The following is a 24,165-nucleotide window of genomic DNA, read 5'->3' as shown; positions in this document are numbered from 1 at the left end:
CAATAAACAATAATTCAATTGGCAATTATTAGCAATAATTAAATTTGAACCATTTCGGCTCTTATTGGAGTAATAAAAAATTTAATAATGTTGGACAATGAAAGATAAATTGTACGGCTATAGTTAAAATTCAGAGACAGTTAATTTAACCTCTCTACCATGAAGACGTGAGTATAAAAGATTTATAAAATTCATTTAAAAATCATAAGTTAATGATTGAGATTCTTTTATTCAATTTTATTGAATAATTATAACTGCATTATGCTGGTATTTCTCAAAAGTCTGAATCGTCCGAATTATGAGACTTGTGGGCTACAATCTATGGAACATAACTGAAAAACTGCGGCCAAAACTCAAACTTTCAGCATGAAGTTAGTCATTAATATTGTTTTCTCAGATTTCAGATTGTTTTCTTCGAACCTTCTAGACGATCTATCGACCTTAATTTTTACATTTTTTTTTTTTTTACGGTCTGTAATATCTGTATAATGGCTCTCCAATTGTTAACTTACAATTTAAGGTTCTTGATTTTTTAATCCAAAGGATATCACAGCCTAAAAGTGTCAAGTGTCTAAAATTCAGTGCTGGTAAAAACAGGAATGAGATTTTTCTTTTAATAATATATATAAGACCTTGTTGGTACATTAAATCCCCTAGAATGTATTGTGGGAAGAGACTCGCTTCTTAGACTAGATTCTACGAGGGTTGGCCTGAAATCTTAAACCACAGCGATCCCAGAGGATCTATTGTGAAACTCATTTCTTAGAGCACCCCCTTTGTCCATGTCTGCTTTAGGAGGCCCCTTAGTGAGGGGATCCAGAACAAAACGGCTTCTCTTAAAATTAGGCTTCCACTAGGCTTTCAGGAGATTGGAACGAATAAGGTTACCCATCATTAATTTTTATTTACAGATTCTTCATTCTAACAGTTTTTGTAATTTTTTCTGGCGTAAACAACGATAACAATTTACAATACTTACGAAATATTGGTTGTGAAGAGATTCCCCCAATGACAAACCTTGATTCAAAAAGGGCAAGTAAACCTAATATTATCTTTTTTATGCTTGTAATAATAATAATGATTAGTTATGACGCTCTAGTCTTGTTAGCTATGCGATAAAATAATAATAATAATAATAACAAAGCATCTTCCTAGGAGCTTCTTACAGCTCACTGTCCGGTGATGGACAGTGTTGTCTGTAACGAGAGAACACTGTCCGGAGGCCGGCAGTGCACTGGAAAAAGCTCCGGGCGCTAATAACCTCAGCTGTTGATGCGCAAAAAAAAAAAAAAAAAAAAAAAAAAAAAAAAAAAAAAAATAAAGCATGTTACATGGGTGCCAGGCCACATAGGAATAACTGGCAACGAAACAGCGGACCAGGCAGCAAAGAGTGCCGCCTGCAAACATACACACGTTGCCATACCTATTCGCCCCACTGACCTGCGATGCCACATTAAAGAAAGATTAATTATGAAATGGCAGCATCAGTGGGACGCCATTTTAGCAAAATTGAAAGACATTAAACCACTAGTACGATGCATACCAGCTGAGAACCTCCCGCGGCGAGAATCAGTAATATTGACGAGGCTAAGAATTGGGCACACACGAACTACTCATGGGTACCTCCTTCTAGGTGCTAGAAAACCGAGGTGCTCACGGTGCAGAGAGAGACTTTCAGTTTGGCATGTGTTGGAAGGGTGTCAGGCACTTCGTCAAGATAGAGAAGCAGCAGGCCTGCCACATGATTTGCGCGCAACGTTGCAAGAAGGGTCTTCATATACAAAAAGGTTATTTGCTTTCTTGAAGAGAATAAATATGTATCACCAAATTTAGATTAGATTAGGTTTAGGTTTAGAGGTTAAAGGGAAGAGGAATATCGAGTACTCTTCCCAAAGTGTAAATGTAAAGTGAAAGAATTTTATTGGTATAAATGTATTTATTAGCGTGTATGTATTTATTAGCATGTTTGTATTTATTAGCATGTTTATTTTTATTAGCGTGAATGTATTTATTGGCGTGAATGATTGTATAACTGTATAGTATTTAGTTGTAGGTATAGCTATTGTAGCGGGTGTAGGAATATTTATAAGAGTACTACACCCAGTTAGAATTAAGGACTATTAACAGGGGAAGGAATATTTATAAAAGTACTTCCCTTCAAGAGCAAATAACCTTATGGCCAAGAAATAAACGAGTTGAGTCTACATGATATACTATAGGGAAGCACATCGATAATTTACTTACAATTATTTTAATTTATCTTACTGATAAGAGGCATACCTAAGGGTTTAGATAACCCCGAAATGAGGAAAATGTAAGGGATGGCAACTATGTATCCACCCTCCCCCTCGTCGACTGAGTCGATGATGTAAGAGGGGATGTATGGAGGCATTGTTCGTTACCTGGAGCTCCACTAACCTTGCTGGTCAAGGTTCAGCGTCGGATGCGCATGGGTTACAAGAACAGATATTAGAGGCGCTAATAACCTCAGCTGTTGATGCGCAAAAAAAAAAAAAAAGAAAAAAAAATGAATAATACAGAAATATTTCGACGATCGAAAGAAGAAGAATCATAGTTGCACATTAGCATACGTAAGGCAGAAGTTAAGTTTAAACTTGTGAATTTATAACATTCGAGCCGCGGAGTTATCTGCTGAAGTCTGAAATATCATGTCACTACACGGCCAGCACACTTAAGTAAATAAGATGGCTCGGCTCTCTTGAGAAGTTTAATTGCTGAGGCGAAGAGTTTTATGACAATGATCCAGAATCAAGTTATCCACGCCAGAAAATATGAAAGGTACATAATTAAGGTACCTACAATGTACAATGATAGAGGAAGAAAGTGCCATCAAAGACAGAAACGGTAAAGCACATAATAAGCTTGTGCGAAAGGTTGTCTTTTAAAATCCTAATTATTAGATCACTGACGCCAATTTTTGTTCATCTAGCACCACAGAAAAATAATTTTTTTAAAAATAAACAAAGATAGTAAATCATTCTCTAATACTTATTTCTTTATCTTCCAAAAATATTTTAGGTAAAAATGTTCACTACAGCATTGTTACAAAAATATTCGCTAGATAGCATAGGCTGTACTAGTTAGCTATCTTTTATTATAACTTTAAACTGGAGGAATCTCTAACTGGCCGTTAGACTGCAATACATCGTGTAGAGTTTACAGTCGATAATAGACCATGATTTTCTCTGCCTGACAAATGCAGCTGCTTACCATAAAATTTCCATCTCCTACCTTTCTTTTGTGTAACGAAGTTCACTTTGTGCATTTGATTAACGAACATTTCTTGCGTAGGTTTAAGAACTATTGTACTTTGAAAATAGTTTTCTTTTAATTTTAAGTCGTTACTGTTAGCTTAAGAATTTTACAGTAAAAGTATATTTCCATTTTCTTTTTCCATTTGTACTGATTTCTTTTTTTCTTCTTATTAAATAAAAGTGTCTGTTTCAGATTATTTTAATCTAAGAGAGAGAGAGTTTTATTTTACTTCCTTTCGCCTAAATTTCTATTATAGGACCCACCATTCTCGACGTAAAGTTATCCCATCTGAGGCACCTTCAAGGGTATTTTTATGTGAAGCTGATTATCGTTCTAGGTCAGTTTCAGCGGTACCATAACGTCCCTTAGATCTTAGTCAATAAGAAATGTTCAGCGTCAACCATTATTCACTATTTAAATTACGATGTATTTAGTAATTAAATTCAGATAGTAAATTGGACTTGCATGCCCAAGCATTAAGCAGTTTCTAGTTTTTTTAAATCATAGTCCAAGGAACAGTTTACTAACAGTAGACGTAACAGTTAACCGGACCAAAATCCGACTTGAAATTGTTTTAACCAACCCACTTGCAAATAGCCAGTTGGATCACTCTCCTTTTTGTATTTTACCTAAACAATTTAAAGTGGCTCAACACCATGATTGGTAACTCAATTTTATCCGATATTTAAATGGTTAAAACTATTTAAAGAAAATATCTCGTGGTATTACTTAGAACAGGACTTACTCCCAAATAATAAGAAGTATTTATTGACAGGTCATAACGCCCTACTAAGGAAGAAGTACTAGTTTATCTAATAGTTCTAGTTTTTCTAATCATTATCAAAACTAAAGACTCTTTTAAAATTTTGAAGAATATTTAAAATTTTTCTTTTCCTTTTTTATTAAATATAGTATTTTAGTGGAACTTGGTATGGAATGTATAGCCAGTATGGGAAGCCCACAAGTGTCTGCAAAACACTAAAAATGACATTAAAGTCGGATGGCACCTTGAATAACGAAGTTTATGGATATTCATTAACAAAGTAACAGTTTTTCTTATTTTATTTGTTTTACTTGTTTTGTTTGTTCCATTTATTTACTTATTATAAGAAAAATAAAATCAATAAACTATGGCCATGTTCACCTTTAAATCGAATGGTTCATGATTAGAAAATCAATGACTATATAAAATTGTTATAATGACTGTACAGAATAGTTTTATTGTATCGATCCCTTTTAGTAAGTTGCGGGATTTCCCCTATACTTAATATACAATAGGCAAAAAAAGTATTTGCACACCCTGTTATCTCAAGGTTTCATATAAAAAAAAATTCGCTTTTTTACCCAAATTACGTTTATTTAACTTCTTAAATCAAGCACTATAAGATGATAAATATAAATATGCAAAAGAGTCAAATAAATTAAGTATAAAGAACATAATGTTATTTTATACTGCAAAAAAAGTATTTGCTCAGCTGTAATTTGGGATTTCTTGACATGTAAATAAAACAAATGCCCTAACAAAAGAGGATTAACGTCACCTTTGGTACTGTCTATACTCCCTTTACTAGATTCATTAGTTTTTATTGTGTTTTCAACTAGTGCATTGAGATGGCTCCAAAATCTAGAAAAATTCCTGTGAGTGTGAAACAGGAAGTGCTTATATTACATCATGCTGGAAACAGTAATAGAGAAATCGGAAATAAAGTAATTTTATCGTTTTTAACAGTGAGGTATATCATTGAAAGAGGAACAACAGAAAATAAACAGCGAACAGGTCGACCAAGAGCCTTAAATGAACGGGAGAGGAGGAAGGTCTTCAAAGACACGCTGAGGAAACCAACTCACAGCGCTCAAAAACTTGCGCATGACCTGGCGTCTTGTTCAGGAAAGACGGTTACACCTCAAACAATAACAAACGTCCTTCACAATAAAGGCATACGAGGCAGGCGACCCTTAAAAAAGCCATTTATTAGTGAGGTTAATAGGAAAAAACGTCTTGAGTTCGCCAGAGAATTTGTTAAAAAACCTGTTGAATTTCGGGAAAAAATTATTTTTTTCTGATGGAAGCAAGATTGAGGTTTTTAAACCACAAAATGTAATAACAATCTGGAGAAGAAATAAAACTGGTTTGAATACAAAAAATATATTAAAAACTGTTGAGCATGGAGGAGGAAATATCTTGGTTTGGGGCTGTATGGCTTACTCTGGGGTGGGTAATTTAGAAGTTATTGAGGGCATAATAACAGCTCGGTCTTATTTGGAGGTGTTGCGAGGCAACTTGAAGGCAAGTGCTGTAAAATTATGTTTGGAGAACGATTTTCATTTCCAGCAGAATAACCATCTAGAACATACGGCCAACATTACAAAAGAATGGCTCCTTTATAATCCCCCAAGAAGATTACTGAACCCACCTCAATCACCAGACCTGAACCCAATTGAAAATCTGTGGCATATTGTGGACAGGAAAGTCCGCCAGACCTCTATTACAAGTAAGGAGCACTTAAGACAGGTGTTAGTTGATTCCTGGAACAATTTATCAGATGAGGTGACAAGAAATTTAGTTGAATCAATGCCAAGGCGTTACAAGCCGTAATTGAAGCTAAAGGGATGCACACTAAATATTAAGGACAATGTTATGATTGGTTATGGGTCAACCAAATTAGTTTTTGAAATGTTTAACTAGGTGTGCAAATACTTTTTTTGCAGTATAAAATAACATTATGTTCTTTATACTTAATTTATTTGACTCTTTTGCATATTTATATTTATCATCTTATAGTGCTTGATTTAAGAAGTTAAATAAACGTAATTTGGGTAAAAAAGCGAATTTTTTTTTATATGAAACCTTAAAATAACAGGGTGTGCAAATACTTTTTTTGCCTATTGTATGTACTTAGCGTAACTCATCCCATCGCTTAGGTGCTTGCTAAATATTGCTAAGTAACTCTTGCAGCATAATCAATCAAGGAATAAGGGAAAGAAAATCTTTTGGGAATTTTTCTGTGTCAATCCTGCTTTGAAAAGAAAAAAAAAAACCTCCAAGAGGTTAAGGTTAGGTTATTATATAAACATTCAGCCTGGACCGAATCAAGAACCGTGGCCAACCAACAAATTTTTAAAGAAGCGATAAGTTAACTCTTCGTTTAAGGCTTTATTGAGTCGTTTAATTGACGTTTTAGTAATTAATGAACTTTTTTTTCACAGAGAAAACAAGCCAAAATTCGCTTCAATCCACTGTAATGGCAGTGAAAACGATACAAAAGGGAAATATACTTTGATTTGTGAAAAAGTGAATGACAATAAAGACAGTAAGTAAATCCACTAAAATGAAAACTACAATTTATTTTTAATTATAACTTGAAAATTAAAATTAGAACTCTTAAATTATCAAAGTTCAAATTACCAAAAAACAAATAATTTAAATTAGTTTCAGTGGTATACATCGTTGTCTAATGCAATGTTTTATCATGTATATAAAACATAATTATATGTGACTCCTTGGGGATTGACCTGCGCGATTTATTGGTTATACGAGTATTGCAGCATCTTCTAGTTCAGGGGTGTCAAACTCAATTAAAACGGGTCATTTGGTGAAACAGGCAATATTCACGCGGGCCACAACACATTTAACAAGTTTTGTTAAATTTATATTCTGAAGTGAGGATTCAGGAATATGGATAGGATATTTAAAACACTACAATATAATTGTATTTATTTAATGTATTTTTAAAACAAAAATTATTCTTTTTTACCCAAAACTTGCCAGCGTTTTCCTCATACTAGTTTCCAATACTGGGTTCAAAGACTGAGGACAGACAATTTTCATTTAAGGCAGGTAGATGTTTATCAATTAATCTAGTTCTGTTTGCCGTTTTATTTAATTTCTTGGACGAAACTAGTTGTTCACACAAGTAAGTACTAAAATATTACATAAAATTTGTGCAGCAAATCTTTTAATTTACAGGCATTTCTTGCCTAAACAAGAATATATTCTGGGAATTCCTACTTTTTGATATTTGTCTTTTAAAACAGAATCATTCTGGAAACCAATTAATTCTAATTATTATCGAACTGGGAGCATTTGCAACTTCAAAGGACATAACAGAGCATAACTCAAAGTGATCTTTTTAACCATTTCGCTATTTGGATCTATTTACATTACTGCTTCGACGGAACTGAGTCAGCATGTTTATACAAGCCCACTGGCCCCCAGGAAAGGCACTTGGCCACCTGTATGCTCATCTTCAGTAGTTTAAGTGCTAACGAGGGTGTGTCCAGTATTGCTTAGATCTTCCCTGAGCCCTATATGCTAAATCGATTGTTTCTTTTAATTTCACAATAAGACCCTCTCACACAATAGATGTTCCACCTAAGATGTCTTCTAAAGCATTACTGTAAAAACTGTAATAAAACGAGAATAATGGGCTAGTCAGTAAGGTTTCATTTTAATGCAATGAATGGTTAATAAAATGATGATTTATGAGTTTGAACTATGAGAATACTGATAAGAGACAGTCGTAGGAGTGTTTAGGTTGTGTTCGCGCTGAATAGAGGTTTCTAAAACAATTACTTAGAGAAAAACCTGATAATTAACTTCTGATTTCTAATTCCAGAGAAAAAGCATCCGGTCACTTTTGATGGTGTTGTACTTGTAACTGATTACGACAGTTTTTCAATAGTTCATCAGTGTTTATCTAACGGGACAATCAAATTAGGTAAAAAAAAGTTTTACATATTTTTTAAAAGTATAACTTAAGCTAGATTTTTTAAATTCTATTTAAATAACTATTCTATTTAAAAAGTTGGAGTTACAAAGTTACATACATTTTTTTCCTATAAAAAATATTGTAGAAATATATTTTCCTTGTTTTTGGCCTCTTGAACCTAGCAAATCAGCCATTTAAATATTGGATGTTCGAAGAAATATTTTTGCGTGTTAATATATTATCAATAATCTACAAACAGCATAAAATCGATGATTCTATTCTTATATAAATGTATACGTTGTGCTGTCTTCTTTACATCCATTGTTTAAATTATTCTGAGTTTTGGTTTTTGCTTTCTTAGTTGTCTACTCTATAAACCCTATACATGAAGAGCGTCTTTAGTATTTTGATTACTTCTATAACTCTATAGTTATCCTGTTGTTTTTTTATGAAGTCAGAGTTCTGAGTAATGTTGCCATAATCAGATGCAAGAATAGGGCTTAGGATGGCTGTTAAGGGACAGCCAGTCGCTATCACAGCCCTCCATAATCGTTCTCTTCCTTTAGTATTGTAAAGTTTTTCTATCTTTTACTAAAAACTTCACAGCTACAACTAGTGCCTGCCACTAGTTAATTTAATAATATGTGGGTTTGATAAATAATAAAACTCGCTAAATTTGTAAGTAATAACCTGATTTATTAACACATTAACATTTACAAGCAACTAACGCTATTCATTACAGTTACCATTTACAACAGTCACAACAGTTTACTGTTACTTACTCACTACGTAACGCCACAAAACTGTTCCACAACTGGTCCGCACTGCACCGAATTGCACTAGTCTCAGCTGCACTAACAAAGCTCTACTCACTAACTGACTAACTGCCCAACTAGCTAACACCGAAGCACTCCACAACACTGACTCTCTCAAATTGTTCCTTCCAAAGTGTCTCTCCAAACTATCTCTCAAAGACTAACTCAAAACTGACTTCTCCAGCTGTGTCTGCCTCCCTTTAACTGAGACTGCCCCACTCCGTCTGTCTCACGCCCACCTGCCGCTCACTGGCTGAGGAAAACATACCGCCTCCACCCCAACTGGGGTCGCCCTTCTCCAACTCTCTGTCTCACTCCAACTCCGTCTGTCTCACTCCCACCTGCCGCTCATTGGCTGTAAAACACATACTGCCACCACCCCAACTAGGGCCGCTCCCTTAGCTGGCTTTTACACAGCGGTGGACCGTTACAGGCTACGGTCACTAAACTCCTAGAACAGTCTAGCCCTTTTCTTTTCCAGCTCAGGTAGAGACCGGCCTTTTGTTTACACAGTGGTGGCCAGTTACCGACTTTGGTCGCTCAACCCTTAGAACAATCTAGGCCTTTCTTCTCTGCCCAGGTCAACTTCGTTACAGTATTGTTGGCACATTCCCAGAATTAGACGTTTGGCGTCCGCTATTATTCCAGAAGTACACGAACACTTGTGCGTTGTTTCCTCACCAATCCTGGCTAGATGGTGCGGCGAATAATTGTGATTAAACCTCATTCTAATGACTGTGCTAACAAACTTCCTATTGTAGTTCTTACATCTGAAAAACCAAGGACTTTTGAGGACACTAGATTGTATGGCTGTGTACAATTGGGCCTTTTCCCGCCTTTGACAATTTGTATATCAGCTGCTATTCGGAACAGCACTCTGCTTTTGCATAATTTTTAATATCGGAGACTAAAATTGAGTATGAACTTGTATGTTGTAAGGAGATCGCTTCCTTGGCTTTACGATCCACGATTTCATTTCCTCTCAGACCTGTGTAGCCCTTAATCCAGATTAAATGTACCGATTTGCCTTCTCTTAGAATACTATTTAATAAAGATTAAATTATTATTTATATACAACATACAAGGCCGGACTATCCTATAGGCTACCTAGGCTTCAGCCTAGGGCCTCAAGATCAAGAGGGGCCAACATTCAAATTGTTAGCAAAATTAAAATTACTCTATTTTAAAACAGGGAACATATTGATATATATCACAGCAGTGATTTTTTTATTATTTCTGATGTACTCGTAATTTACAAACTTAAAAATGGGAGGTGAAAAAGCCTTCTAAGTGGAATAGCCTAGGGCCTCATTTCATCTAAATCCGGCCCTGGTCTTACATACCCTCTTTTCGCAGAAGTAACCTTAATCTAATTTCCCTGGAAAATGGATCTAGTTAAAAGTTACAGATCTCGTATGCGAGGAGAGTTTAAAGCAATCGTAGGAGCCGTTATCGAGAAAAAAAAAAACCAAATCATTAACTTCAAATATCTCAAAAACTACTCGATGGATTTTGTTTATATTTCACTTGTATATTATGTAGACAACCTCTGTCTATAATTGTATAAAATTTCATAAAAATCTGTCGAGTAGTTAACGAGATATTTAGAGTTAAATTTTCGTTTCGTTTGAAACTGTGAAATCTTTAACTTCAAATATCTCAAAAACTACTCCATGGATATTGTTTATATTTAACCTGTATATGGAGACAACCTTTGTCTATAATTGTATAAAATTTCGTAAAAATCTGTCGAGTAGTTAACGAGATATTTAGAGTTAAATTTTCGTTTCGTTTGAAACTGTGAAATCTTTAACTTCAAATATCTCAAAAACTACTCGTTGGATATTGTTTATATTTGACCTGTATATGGAGACAACTTTTGTCTATAATTGTAGAAAATTTAGTAAAAATCTGTCGTGTAGTTAACGAGATATTTAGAGTTAAATTTTCGTTTCGTTAAAAACTGTGAAATTTTTAACTTCAAATATCTCAAAAACTACTCGTTGGATATTGTTTATATTTGACCTGTATGTGGAGACAACTTTTGTCTATAATTGTAGAAAATTTAGTAAAAATCTGTCGTGTAGTTAACGAGATATTTAGAGTTAAATTTTCGTTTCGTTAAAAACTGTGAAATCTTTAACTTCAAATATCTCAAAAACTACTCGTTGGATATTGTTTATATTTGACCTGTATATGGAGACAACTTTTGTCTATAATTGTATAAAATTTAGTAAAAATCTGTCGAGTAGTTAACGAGATATTTAGAGTTTAATTTTCGTTTCGTTTGAAACTGTGAAATATTTAACTTCAAATATCTCAAAAACTACTCGTTGGATATTGTTTATATTTGACCTATATATGGAGACAACTTTTGTCTATAATTGTAGAAAATTTAGTAAAAATCTGTCGTGTAGTTAACGAGATATTTAGAGTTAAATTTTCGTTTCGTTAAAAACTGTGAAATCTTTAACTTCAAATATCTCAAAAACTACTCGATGGAATTTGTTTATTTATCACCTGTATATGAAGACATCTTTTGTCTATATTTGTATACAATTTCGTAAAAATCTGTCGAGTAGTTAACGAGATATTTAGAGTTAAATTTTCGTTTCGTTAGAAACTGTGAAATCTTTAACTTCAAATATCTCAAAAACTACTCGTTGGATATTGTTTATATTTGACCTGTAAATGGAGACAACTTTTGTCTATAATTGTATAAAATTTAGTAAAAATCTGTCGAGTAGTTAACGAGATATTTAGAGTTAAATTTTCGTTTCGTTTGAAACTGTGAAATCTTTAACTTCAAATATCTCAAAAACTGCTCGTTGGATATTGTTTAGATTTGACCTGTATATGGAGAAAACTTTTGTCTATAATTGTATAAAATTTAGTAAAAATCTGACGTGTAGTTAACGAGATATTTAGAGTTAAATTTTCGTTTCGTTAAAAACTGAGAAATCTTTAACTTCAAATATCTCAAAAACTACTCGATGGGATTTGTTTATTTATCACCTGTATATGAAGACATCTTTTGTCTATATTTGTATACAATTTCGTAAAAATCTATCGTGTAGTTAACGAGATATTTAGAGTTAAATTTTCGTTTCGTTAAAAACTGTGAAATCTTTAACTTCAAATATCTCAAAAACTACTCGATGGAATTTGTTTATTTATCACCTGTATATGAAGACATCTTTTGTCTATATTTGTATACAATTTCGTAAAAATCTATCGTGTAGTTAACGAGATATTTAGAGTTAAGTTTTCGTTTCGTTAAAAACTGTGAAATCTTTAACTTCAAATATCCCAAAAACTACTCGTTGGATATTGTTTATATTTGACCTGTGTATGGAGACAACTTTTGTCTATAATTGTATAAAATTTAGTAAAAATCTGTCGAGTAGTTAACGAGATATTTAGAGTTTAATTTTCGTTTTGTTTGAAACTGTGAAATCTTTAACTTCAAATATCTCAAAAACTACTCGTTGGATATTGTTTATATTTGACCTGTATATGGAGACAACTTTTGTCTATAATTGTTTAAAATTTAGTAAAAATCTGTCGAGTAGTTAACGAGATATTTAGAGTTTAATTTTCGTTTCGTTTGAAACTGTGAAATCTTTAACTTCAAATATCTCAAAAACTACTCGTTGGATATTGTTTATATTTGACCTGTATGTGGAGACAACTTTTGTCTATAATTGTAGAAAATTTAGTAAAAATCTGTCGTGTAGTTAAAGAGATATTTAGAGTTAAATTTTCGTTTCGTTAAAAACTGTGAAATCTTTAACTTCAAATATCTCAAAAACTACTCGTTGGATATTGTTTATATTTGACCTGTATATGGAGACAACTTTTGTCTATAATTGTATAAAATTTAGTAAAAATCTGTCGAGTAGTTAACGAGATATTTAGAGTTTAATTTTCGTTTCGTTTGAAACTGTGAAATATTTAACTTCAAATATCTCAAAAACTACTCGTTGGATATTGTTTATATTTGACCTATATATGGAGACAACTTTTGTCTATAATTGTAGAAAATTTAGTAAAAATCTGTCGTGTAGTTAACGAGATATTTAGAGTTAAATTTTCGTTTCGTTAAAAACTTTGAAATCTTTAACTTCAAATATCTCAAAAACTACTCGATGGAATTTGTTTATTTATCACCTGTATATGAAGACATCTTTTGTCTATATTTGTATACAATTTCGTAAAAATCTGTCGAGTAGTTAACGAGATATTTAGAGTTAAATTTTCGTTTCGTTTGAAACTGTGAAATCTTTAACTTCAAATATCTCAAAAACTACTCGTTGGATATTGTTTATATTTGACCTGTAAATGGAGACAACTTTTGTCTATAATTGTATAAAATTTAGTAAAAATCTGTCGAGTAGTTAACGAGATATTTAGAGTTAAATTTTCGTTTCGTTTGAAACTGTGAAATCTTTAACTTCAAATATCTCAAAAACTGCTCGTTGGATATTGTTTAGATTTGACCTGTATATGGAGAAAACTTTTGTCTATAATTGTATAAAATTTAGTAAAAATCTGACGTGTAGTTAACGAGATATTTAGAGTTAAATTTTCGTTTCGTTAAAAACTGAGAAATCTTTAACTTCAAATATCTCAAAAACTACTCGATGGGATTTGTTTATTTATCACCTGTATATGAAGACATCTTTTGTCTATATTTGTATACAATTTCGTAAAAATCTATCGTGTAGTTAACGAGATATTTAGTGTTAAATTTTCGTTTCGTTAAAAACTGTGAAATCTTTAACTTCAAATATCTCAAAAACTACTCGATGGAATTTGTTTATTTATCACCTGTATATGAAGACATCTTTTGTCTATATTTGTATACAATTTCGTAAAAATCTATCGTGTAGTTAACGAGATATTTAGAGTTAAGTTTTCGTTTCGTTAAAAACTGTGAAATCTTTAACTTCAAATATCCCAAAAACTACTCGTTGGATATTGTTTATATTTGACCTGTATATGGAGACAACTTTTGTCTATAATTGTATAAAATTTAGTAAAAATCTGTCGAGTAGTTAACGAGATATTTAGAGTTTAATTTTCGTTTTGTTTGAAACTGTGAAATCTTTAACTTCAAATATCTCAAAAACTACTCGTTGGATATTGTTTATATTTGACCTCTATATGGAGATAACTTTTGTCTATAATTGTTTAAAATTTAGTAAAAATCTGTCGAGTAGTTAACGAGATATTTAGAGTTTAATTTTCGTTTCGTTTGAAACTGTGAAATCTTTAACTTCAAATATCTCAAAAACTACTCGTTGGATATTGTTTATATTTGACCTGTATGTGGAGACAACTTTTGTCTATAATTGTAGAAAATTTAGTAAAAATCTGTCGAGTAGTTAACGAGATATTTAGAGTTTAATTTTCGTTTCGTTTGAAACTGTGAAATCATTAACTTCAAATATCTCAAAAACTACTCGTTGGATATTGTTTATATTTGACCTGTATATGGAGACAACTTTTGTCTATAATTGTAGAAAATTTAGTAAAAATATGTCGTGTAGTTAACGAGATATTTAGAGTTAAATTTTCGTTTCGTTAAAAACTGTGAAATCTTTAACTTCAAATATCTCAAAAACTACTCGATGGAATTTGTTTATTTATCACCTGTATATAAAGACATCTTTTGTCTATATTTGTATACAATTTCGTAAAAATCTGTCGAGTAGTTAACGAGATATTTAGAGTTAAATTTTCGTTTCGTTTGAAACTGTGAAATCTTTAACTTCAAATATCTCAAAAACTACTCGTTGGATATTGTTTATATTTGACCTGTATATGGAGACAACTTTTGTCTATAATTGTTTAAAATTTAGTAAAAATCTGTCGAGTAGTTAACGAGATATTTAGAGTTTAATTTTCGTTTCGTTTGAAACTGTGAAATCTTTAACTTCAAATATCTCAAAAACTACTCGTTGGATATTGTTTATATTTGACCTGTATGTGGAGACAACTTTTGTCTATAATTGTAGAAAATTTAGTAAAAATCTGTCGTGTAGTTAAAGAGATATTTAGAGTTAAATTTTCGTTTCGTTAAAAACTGTGAAATCTTTAACTTCAAATATCTCAAAAACTACTCGTTGGATATTGTTTATATTTGACCTGTATATGGAGACAACTTTTGTCTATAATTGTATAAAATTTAGTAAAAATCTGTCGAGTAGTTAACGAGATATTTAGAGTTTAATTTTCGTTTCGTTTGAAACTGTGAAATATTTAACTTCAAATATCTCAAAAACTACTCGTTGGATATTGTTTATATTTGACCTATATATGGAGACAACTTTTGTCTATAATTGTAGAAAATTTAGTAAAAATCTGTCGTGTAGTTAACGAGATATTTAGAGTTAAATTTTCGTTTCGTTAAAAACTGTGAAATCTTTAACTTCAAATATCTCAAAAACTACTCGATGGAATTTGTTTATTTATCACCTGTATATGAAGACATCTTTTGTCTATATTTGTATACAATTTCGTAAAAATCTGTCGAGTAGTTAACGAGATATTTAGAGTTAAATTTTCGTTTCGTTTGAAACTGTGAAATCTTTAACTTCAAATATCTCAAAAACTACTCGTTGGATATTGTTTATATTTGACCTGTAAATGGAGACAACTTTTGTCTATAATTGTATAAAATTTAGTAAAAATCTGTCGAGTAGTTAACGAGATATTTAGAGTTAAATTTTCGTTTCGTTTGAAACTGTGAAATCTTTAACTTCAAATATCTCAAAAACTGCTCGTTGGATATTGTTTAGATTTGACCTGTATATGGAGAAAACTTTTGTCTATAATTGTATAAAATTTAGTAAAAATCTGACGTGTAGTTAACGAGATATTTAGAGTTAAATTTTCGTTTCGTTAAAAACTGAGAAATCTTTAACTTCAAATATCTCAAAAACTACTCGATAGGATTTGTTTATTTATCACCTGTATATGAAGACATCTTTTGTCTATATTTGTATACAATTTCGTAAAAATCTATCGTGTAGTTAACGAGATATTTAGTGTTAAATTTTCGTTTCGTTAAAAACTGTGAAATCTTTAACTTCAAATATCTCAAAAACTACTCGATGGAATTTGTTTATTTATCACCTGTATATGAAGACATCTTTTGTCTATATTTGTATACAATTTCGTAAAAATCTATCGTGTAGTTAACGAGATATTTAGAGTTAAGTTTTCGTTTCGTTAAAAACTGTGAAATCTTTAACTTCAAATATCCCAAAAACTACTCGTTGGATATTGTTTATATTTGACCTGTATATGGAGACAACTTTTGTCTATAATTGTATAAAATTTAGTAAAAATCTGTCGAGTAGTTAACGAGATATTTAGAGTTTAATTTTCGTTTTGTTTGAAACTGTGAAATCTTTAACTTCAAATATCTCAAAAACTACTCGTTGGATATTGTTTATATTTGACCTCTATATGGAGACAACTTTTGTCTATAATTGTTTAAAATTTAGTAAAAATCTGTCGAGTAGTTAACGAGATATTTAGAGTTTAATTTTCGTTTCGTTTGAAACTGTGAAATCTTTAACTTCAAATATCTCAAAAACTACTCGTTGGATATTGTTTATATTTGACCTGTATGTGGAGACAACTTTTGTCTATAATTGTAGAAAATTTAGTAAAAATCTGTCGAGTAGTTAACGAGATATTTAGAGTTTAATTTTCGTTTCGTTTGAAACTGTGAAATCTTTAACTTCAAATATCTCAAAAACTACTCGTTGGATATTGTTTATATTTGACCTGTATATGGAGACAACTTTTGTCTATAATTGTAGAAAATTTAGTAAAAATATGTCGTGTAGTTAACGAGATATTTAGAGTTAAATTTTCGTTTCGTTAAAAACTGTGAAATCTTTAACTTCAAATATCTCAAAAACTACTCGATGGAATTTGTTTATTTATCACCTGTATATAAAGACATCTTTTGTCTATATTTGTATACAATTTCGTAAAAATCTGTCGAGTAGTTAACGAGATATTTAGAGTTAAATTTTCGTTTCGTTTGAAACTGTGAAATCTTTAACTTCAAATATCTCAAAAACTACTCGTTGGATATTGTTTATATTTGACCTGTATATGGAGACAACTTTTGTCTATAATTGTTTAAAATTTAGTAAAAATCTGTCGAGTAGTTAACGAGATATTTAGAGTTTAATTTTCGTTTCGTTTGAAACTGTGAAATCTTTAACTTCAAATATCTCAAAAACTACTCGTTGGATATTGTTTATATTTGACCTGTATGTGGAGACAACTTTTGTCTATAATTGTAGAAAATTTAGTAAAAATCTGTCGTGTAGTTAAAGAGATATTTAGAGTTAAATTTTCGTTTCGTTAAAAACTGTGAAATCTTTAACTTCAAATATCTCAAAAACTACTCGTTGGATATTGTTTATATTTGACCTGTATATGGAGACAACTTTTGTCTATAATTGTATAAAATTTAGTAAAAATCTGTCGAGTAGTTAACGAGATATTTAGAGTTTAATTTTCGTTTCGTTTGAAACTGTGAAATATTTAACTTCAAATATCTCAAAAACTACTCGTTGGATATTGTTTATATTTGACCTATATATGGAGACAACTTTTGTCTATAATTGTAGAAAATTTAGTAAAAATCTGTCGTGTAGTTAACGAGATATTTAGAGTTAAATTTTCGTTTCGTTAAAAACTGTGAAATCTTTAACTTCAAATATCTCAAAAACTACTCGATGGAATTTGTTTATTTATCACCTGTATATGAAGACATCTTTTGTCTATATTTGTATACAATTTCGTAAAAATCTGTCGAGTAGTTAACGAGATATTTAGAGTTAAATTTTCGTTTCGTTTGAAACTGTGAAATCTTTAACTTCAAATATCTCAAAAACTACTCGTTGGATATTGTTTATATTTGACCTGTAAATGGAGACAACTTTTGTCTATAATTGTATAAAATTTAGTAAAAATCTGTCGAGTAGTTAACGAGATATTTAGAGTTAAATTTTCGTTTCGTTTGAAACTGTGAAATCTTTAACTTCAAATATCTCAAAAACTGCTCGTTGGATATTGTTTAGATTTGACCTGTATATGGAGAAAACTTTTGTCTATAATTGTATAAAATTTAGTAAAAATCTGACGTGTAGTTAACGAGATATTTAGAGTTAAATTTTCGTTTCGTTAAAAACTGAGAAATCTTTAACTTCAAATATCTCAAAAACTACTCGATAGGATTTGTTTATTTATCACCTGTATATGAAGACATCTTTTGTCTATATTTGTATACAATTTCGTAAAAATCTATCGTGTAGTTAACGAGATATTTAGTGTTAAATTTTCGTTTCGTTAAAAACTGTGAAATCTTTAACTTCAAATATCTCAAAAACTACTCGATGGAATTTGTTTATTTATCACCTGTATATGAAGACATCTTTTGTCTATATTTGTATACAATTTCGTAAAAATCTATCGTGTAGTTAACGAGATATTTAGAGTTAAGTTTTCGTTTCGTTAAAAACTGTGAAATCTTTAACTTCAAATATCCCAAAAACTACTCGTTGGATATTGTTTATATTTGACCTGTATATGGAGACCACTTTTGTCTATAATTGTAGAAAATTCAGTAAAAATCTGTCGAGTAGTTAACGAGATATTTAGAGTTAAATTTTCGTTTCGTTAAAAACTGTGAAATCTTTAACTTCAAATATCTCAAAAACTACTCGTTGGATTTTGTTTATATTTGACCTGTATATGGAGACAACTTTTGTCTATAATTGTATAAAATTTAGTAAAAATCTGTCGAGTAGTTAACGAGATATTTAGAGTTAAATTTTCGTTTCGTTTGAAACTGTGAAATCTTTAACTTCAAATATCTCAAAAACTACTCGTTGGATATTGTTTATATTTGACCTGTATGTGGAGACAACTTTTGTCTATAATTGTAGAAAATTTAGTAAAAATCTGTCGAGTAGTTAACGAGATATTTAGAGTTTAATTTTCGTTTCGTTTGAAACTGTGAAATCTTTAACTTCAAATATCTCAAAAACTACTCGTTGGATATTGTTTATATTTGACCTGTATATGGAGACAACTTTTGTCTATAATTGTAGAAAATTTAGTAAAAATATGTCGTGTAGTTAACGAGATATTTAGAGTTAAATTTTCGTTTCGTTAAAAACTGTGAAATCTTTAACTTCAAATATCTCAAAAACTACTCGATGGAATTTGTTTATTTATCACCTGTATATAAAGACATCTTTTGTCTATATTTGTATACAATTTCGTAAAAATCTGTCGAGTAGTTAACGAGATATTTAGAGTTAAATTTTCGTTTCGTTTGAAACTGTGAAATCTTTAACTTCAAATATCTCAAAAACTACTCGTTGGATATTGTTTATATTTGACCTGTATATGGAGACAACTTTTGTCTATAATTGTATAAAATTTAGTAAAAATCTGTCGAGTAGTTAACGAGATATTTGGAGTTAAATTTTCGTTTCGTTTGAAACTGTGAAATCTTTAACTTCAAATATCTTAAAAACTACTCGTTGGATATTGTTTATATTTGACCTGTATATGGAGACAACTTTTGTCTATAATTGTATAAAATTTAGTAAAAATCGGTCGAGTAGTTAACTAGATATTTAGAGTTTAATTTTCGTTTCGTTTGAAACTGTGAAATCTTTAACTTCAAATATCTCAAAAACTACTCGTTGGATATTGTTTATATTTGACCTGTATATGGAGACCACTTTTGTCTATAATTGTAGAAAATTCAGTAAAAATCTGTCGAGTAGTTAACGAGATATTTAGAGTTAAATTTTCGTTTCGTTAAAAACTGTGAAATCTTTAACTTCAAATATCTCAAAAACTACTCGTTGGATTTTGTTTATATTTGACCTGTATATGGAGACAACTTTTGTCTATAATTGTATAAAATTTAGTAAAAATCTGTCGAGTAGTTAACGAGATATTTAGAGTTAAATTTTCGTTTCGTTTGAAACTGTGAAATCTTTAACTTCAAATATCTCAAAAACTACTCGTTGGATATTGTTTATATTTGACCTGTATATGGAGACAACTTTTGTCTATAATTGTATAAAATTTAGTAAAAATCGGTCGAGTAGTTAACGAGATATTTAGAGTTTAATTTTCGTTTCGTTTGAAACTGTGAAATCTTTAACTTCAAATATCTCAAAAACTACTCGTTGGATATTGTTTATATTTGACCTGTATATGGAGACAACTTTTGTCTATAATTGTAGAAAATTTAGTAAAAATCTGTCGAGTAGTTAACGAGATATTTAGAGTTAAATTTTCGTTTCGTTAAAAACTGTGAAATCTTTAACTTCAAATATCTCAAAAACTACTCGTTGGATATTGTTTATATTTGACCTGTATATGGAGACAACTTTTGTCTATAATTGTATAAAATTTAGTAAAAATCTGTCGAGTAGTTAACGAGATATTTAGAGTTTAATTTTCGTTTCGTTTGAAACTGTGAAATCTTTAACTTCAAATATCTCAAAAACTACTCGTTGGATATTGTTTATATTTCACCTGTATGTGGAGACAACTTTTGTCTATAATTGTAGAAAATTTAGTAAAAATCTGTCGTGTAGTTAACGAGATATTTAGAGTTAAATTTTCGTTTCGTTAAAAACTGTGAAATCTTTAACTTCAAATATCTCAAAAACTACTCGATGGAATTTGTTTATTTATCACCTGTATATGAAGACATCTTTTGTCTATATTTGTATACAATTTCGTAAAAATCTGTCGAGTAGTTAACGAGATATTTAGAGTTAAATTTTCGTTTCGTTTGAAACTGTGAAATCTTTAACTTCAAATATCTCAAAAACTACTCCATGGATATTGTTTATATTTAACCTGTATATGGAGACAACTTTTGTCTATAATTGTGGAAAATTTAGTAAAAATCTGTCGAGTAGTTAACGAGATATTTAGAGTTTAATTTTCGTTTCGTTTGAAACTGTGAAATCTTTAACTTCAAATATCCCAAAAACTACTCGTTGGATATTGTTTATATTTGATCTGTATATGGAGACAACTTTTGTCTATAATTGTAGAAAATTTAGTAAAAATCTGTCGTGTAGTTAACGAGATATTTAGAGTTAAATTTTCGTTTCGTTAAAAACTGTGAAATTTTTAACTTCAAATATCTCAAAAACTACTCGATGGAATTTGTTTATATATCACCAGTTTATAAAGACAACTTTTGTCTATAATTGTATAAAATTTAGTAAAAATCGGTCGAGTAGTTAACGAGATATTTAGAGTTTAATTTTCGTTTCGTTTGAAACTGTGAAATCTTTAACTTCAAATATCTCAAAAACTACTCGTTGGATATTGTTTATATTTGACCTGTATATGGAGACAACTTTTGTCTATAATTGTAGAAAATTTAGTAAAAATCTGTCGAGCAGTTAACGAGATATTTAGAGTTAAATTTTCGTTTCGTTAAAAACTGTGAAATCTTTAACTTCAAATATCTCAAAAACTACTCGATGGAATTTGTTTATTTATCACCTGTATATGAAGACATCTTTTGTCTATATTTGTATACAATTTCGTAAAAATCTATCGTGTAGTTAACGAGATATTTAGAGTTAAATTTTCGTTTCGTTAAAAACTGTGAAATCTTTAACTTCAAATATCTCAAAAACTACTCGATGGAATTTGTTTATTTATCACCTGTATATGAAGACATCTTTTGTCTATATTTGTATACAATTTCGTAAAAATCTGTCGTGTAGTTAACGAGATACTTATTTAGAGTTAAATTTTCGTTTCGTTAAAAACTGTGAAATCTTTAACTTCAAATATCTCAAAAACTACTCGTTGGATATTGTTTATATTTCACCTGTATATGGAGACAACTTTTGTCTATAATTGTAGAAAATTTAGTAAAAATCTGTCGAGTAGTTAACGACATATTTAGAGTTAAATTTTCGTTTCGTTATAATTGTATAATAGTTTGTAAAAATATTTTCGTATTGTTTTACAGTGATGTTAAAGGTTAATATTTAGAGATTTTCAAATAGGTTCAAATTTCAAACCTTTATATCTCTCTTTTTATTTGTCCAATTTCAATGATTTCTTTACCGAATAACAGAGAAATGTTTTCTTTATGGGCAACATAAATTGCACATTTCTAGTACGAATAGTTACGGAGATAATGAAGGTTAAGTTTTACTGGTTTTCAAATGGGTTCAAATTTCAAACCTTCATATCTTTCTTTTTATTAATCCGATTTCAATGAATTCTTTACTGAATGATAGAGAAACGTTTTCTTTATATCCGACATAAATTGCATTTTTCTGGTATGAATAGTTTCAGGCAGGGCCGGATTTTTCTATAGGCTAACTAGGCTTCAGCCTAGGGCCTCAAGACCAAAAGGGGCCTACATTCAAATTGTTAGCTAAATTAAAATTACTCTATTTTAAAAACATAACATATTATTTATTAACATTTAATATATTGATATATATAACAGTAGCGATTTTTTCATTATTTCTCATGTAATTTACAAACTTAAAAATGGGAGGTGAAAGGGCATAATTATATGTGGAATAGCCTAGGGCCTCTTTTCATCTAAATCTAGCCCTGACAACATAGCTGTATTTATATGAAAATTGTAAAATGAAATAATTAGTTATCCACAAGATCTAATTAAGTTATTAATTTTTTATAAGAAGTTAATTTGTCTAAGATAGAAATTATTGTCTTGATAAAATATACATTCAGTTTCAACTAAATTAAATTAATTTTCGTAAAAGTTTGCTTCACAGTAGCAACTAAAAATAAAAATAAATTTATTATATATATTAAGCTAAAGATAACTACGAACAACTGTGGAGTAATGAATTATTTATTATTATTATTTAAAATAAAACTCAACAATGGTTGTCAATTGCTGAAACTTGAAAATTAAAACTGTAGTGGAAAAGGGGCTCATGATTTAATGTTGTTCGCATGCTCGGAAATAGAATGTTTTTCACAAGAAACTTTGATATCATTAAATGTATTCTTTAATCTACCTTTCAGCCTTTTTATCCCCCCTAATATTGGGAATGTGGTCTTAGTTAGAAGATGAAGGGTGTTCTCGTCCGTTATTTCATTTAACTTAAAAAATGTTTTGAAGTAGGAATAGATTTTAATATGAATCTACAGGATAATATATTTTCATTTGTTGACTGTTTATTGAAGAATAAACTGTTCAAATATTTTTAACTAAAATCACTAGTTATCAATGTTCTACTTAAAGTACTTGTAGGCCAGGCGAGTCTCTTGGAGGAGTTCCCTGTAGGCGTTATCCAAGCTACTTGCCTTCTTAAAGATATGAGTCTTTTGGATGGCTGTAAAACCGAGATGTAATCTTAGAGAATCTACTCCAATTTTATCATCCATTCTTAAAAAGTATAACGTAATAAAATGAGCAATTTTACTGAGCATTTATGCCACATGTAATTTTTCACTGATGGTCCCTTGACCAATGGAAAATTTCGAAAAGAGTAGCTAAATTAGAAGTGAAGTTTTGCAAGAATGTACTTGTTACTTCATTTCTAATATTCTAAAATATACGTATATTAATTTTATTGTATCCGCAACAGTTGATTTACATAAGACTTGTCTCCCAATTGCCTTTATAGACACCAACATTTATTTTAACTTTTTTTTCAGGTACTTTTCTGGTTCTAGGTCGGAAAAGTGATGATTATACAATTCAAGATACAGTTAAAAAAATATTAGATCCTTTAGATATTAAATTCGATTTATTCCAATCTAGAGAAAAAGTTGACTGTAAAAAACACCCAGATGAATAGTAAAGAGGGAAATATATATACTATTTTCATATAGTGTAACGCAAAATATATGTATTTTAATGTGGTAATTATAAATAAGAAAACACTGTCAAATGTAATAACAGCAATAATTAAATTTACCACATTATAGAGAAAATTATTATTATTCTATCATCCTATCTACCCCAATATAATAAGCTAAATGAAGTCTTCACAACATGTACCTACAAATCGCCATGCAAACTAAAAAGAATAGCTTCGGGATGAAATGGATCTTCAATTAAAATGTTTTCTATACAGCTAAGAAATTACTCCTACAGTCAATGATGGTCATTAATTAGCCTTGCTTATAATTTTTCTCAACTAAAAAAATTTCTATCTTAATTCTTGTGATTGCATTCAGTTGCTCTGAACTTTGATAATTAATCCTCTAGGTTTGTGAATCAGCACTTTCTTGGGCAACTTCTGTTTCTCTTACCAGGGATATATTTATTCAGGGTGTTC

At 30.4% G+C, this 24,165-nt stretch overlaps 1 protein-coding gene across 3 annotated transcripts; it reads left to right on the top strand.

Moving 5' to 3' along the window:
• The first annotated feature begins 42 nt into the window (after positions 1 to 42).
• Positions 43 to 23,818, top strand: LOC141447325 (uncharacterized). 3 transcript variants are annotated; one of them, XM_074114760.1, is made up of 6 exons: positions 43 to 167; positions 912 to 1,032; positions 4,189 to 4,319; positions 6,484 to 6,587; positions 7,893 to 7,994; positions 23,540 to 23,818. In XM_074114760.1, exons 1-6 carry the CDS (start codon positions 160 to 162, stop codon positions 23,680 to 23,682), a joined length of 609 nt encoding a protein of 202 aa, XP_073970861.1. In that variant the 5' UTR covers positions 43 to 159; the 3' UTR covers positions 23,683 to 23,818. The 3 variants fall into 3 exon arrangements, with proteins under 3 accessions (XP_073970861.1, XP_073970862.1, XP_073970863.1); XM_074114761.1 differs by lacking the exon at positions 43 to 167 and adding an exon at positions 181 to 371; XM_074114762.1 differs by lacking the exon at positions 43 to 167 and adding an exon at positions 3,469 to 3,613.
• The last annotated feature ends 347 nt before the right edge of the window (positions 23,819 to 24,165 follow it).

The sequence above is a fragment of the Rhodnius prolixus genome, unplaced genomic scaffold (assembly GCF_049639745.1).
Source record: "Rhodnius prolixus isolate KJV_2025 unplaced genomic scaffold, Rpr scaffold_7, whole genome shotgun sequence".
NCBI lineage: Eukaryota > Metazoa > Arthropoda > Insecta > Hemiptera > Reduviidae > Rhodnius > Rhodnius prolixus.
Note: the sequence above shows the minus strand (reverse complement) of the source record. Positions and strands in the feature narration are given on the sequence as shown.

What these genes read in the sequence shown, in the direction of transcription:
- LOC141447325 (XM_074114760.1), top strand. An exon ending in TATGGATATTCATTAACAAA is followed by an intron (nt 4,320 to 6,483) that starts GTAACAGTTTTT and finishes TTTTTTTCACAG; the next exon opens with AGAAAACAAGCCAAAATTCG. An exon ending in AGTGAATGACAATAAAGACA is followed by an intron (nt 6,588 to 7,892) that starts GTAAGTAAATCC and finishes TTCTAATTCCAG; the next exon opens with AGAAAAAGCATCCGGTCACT.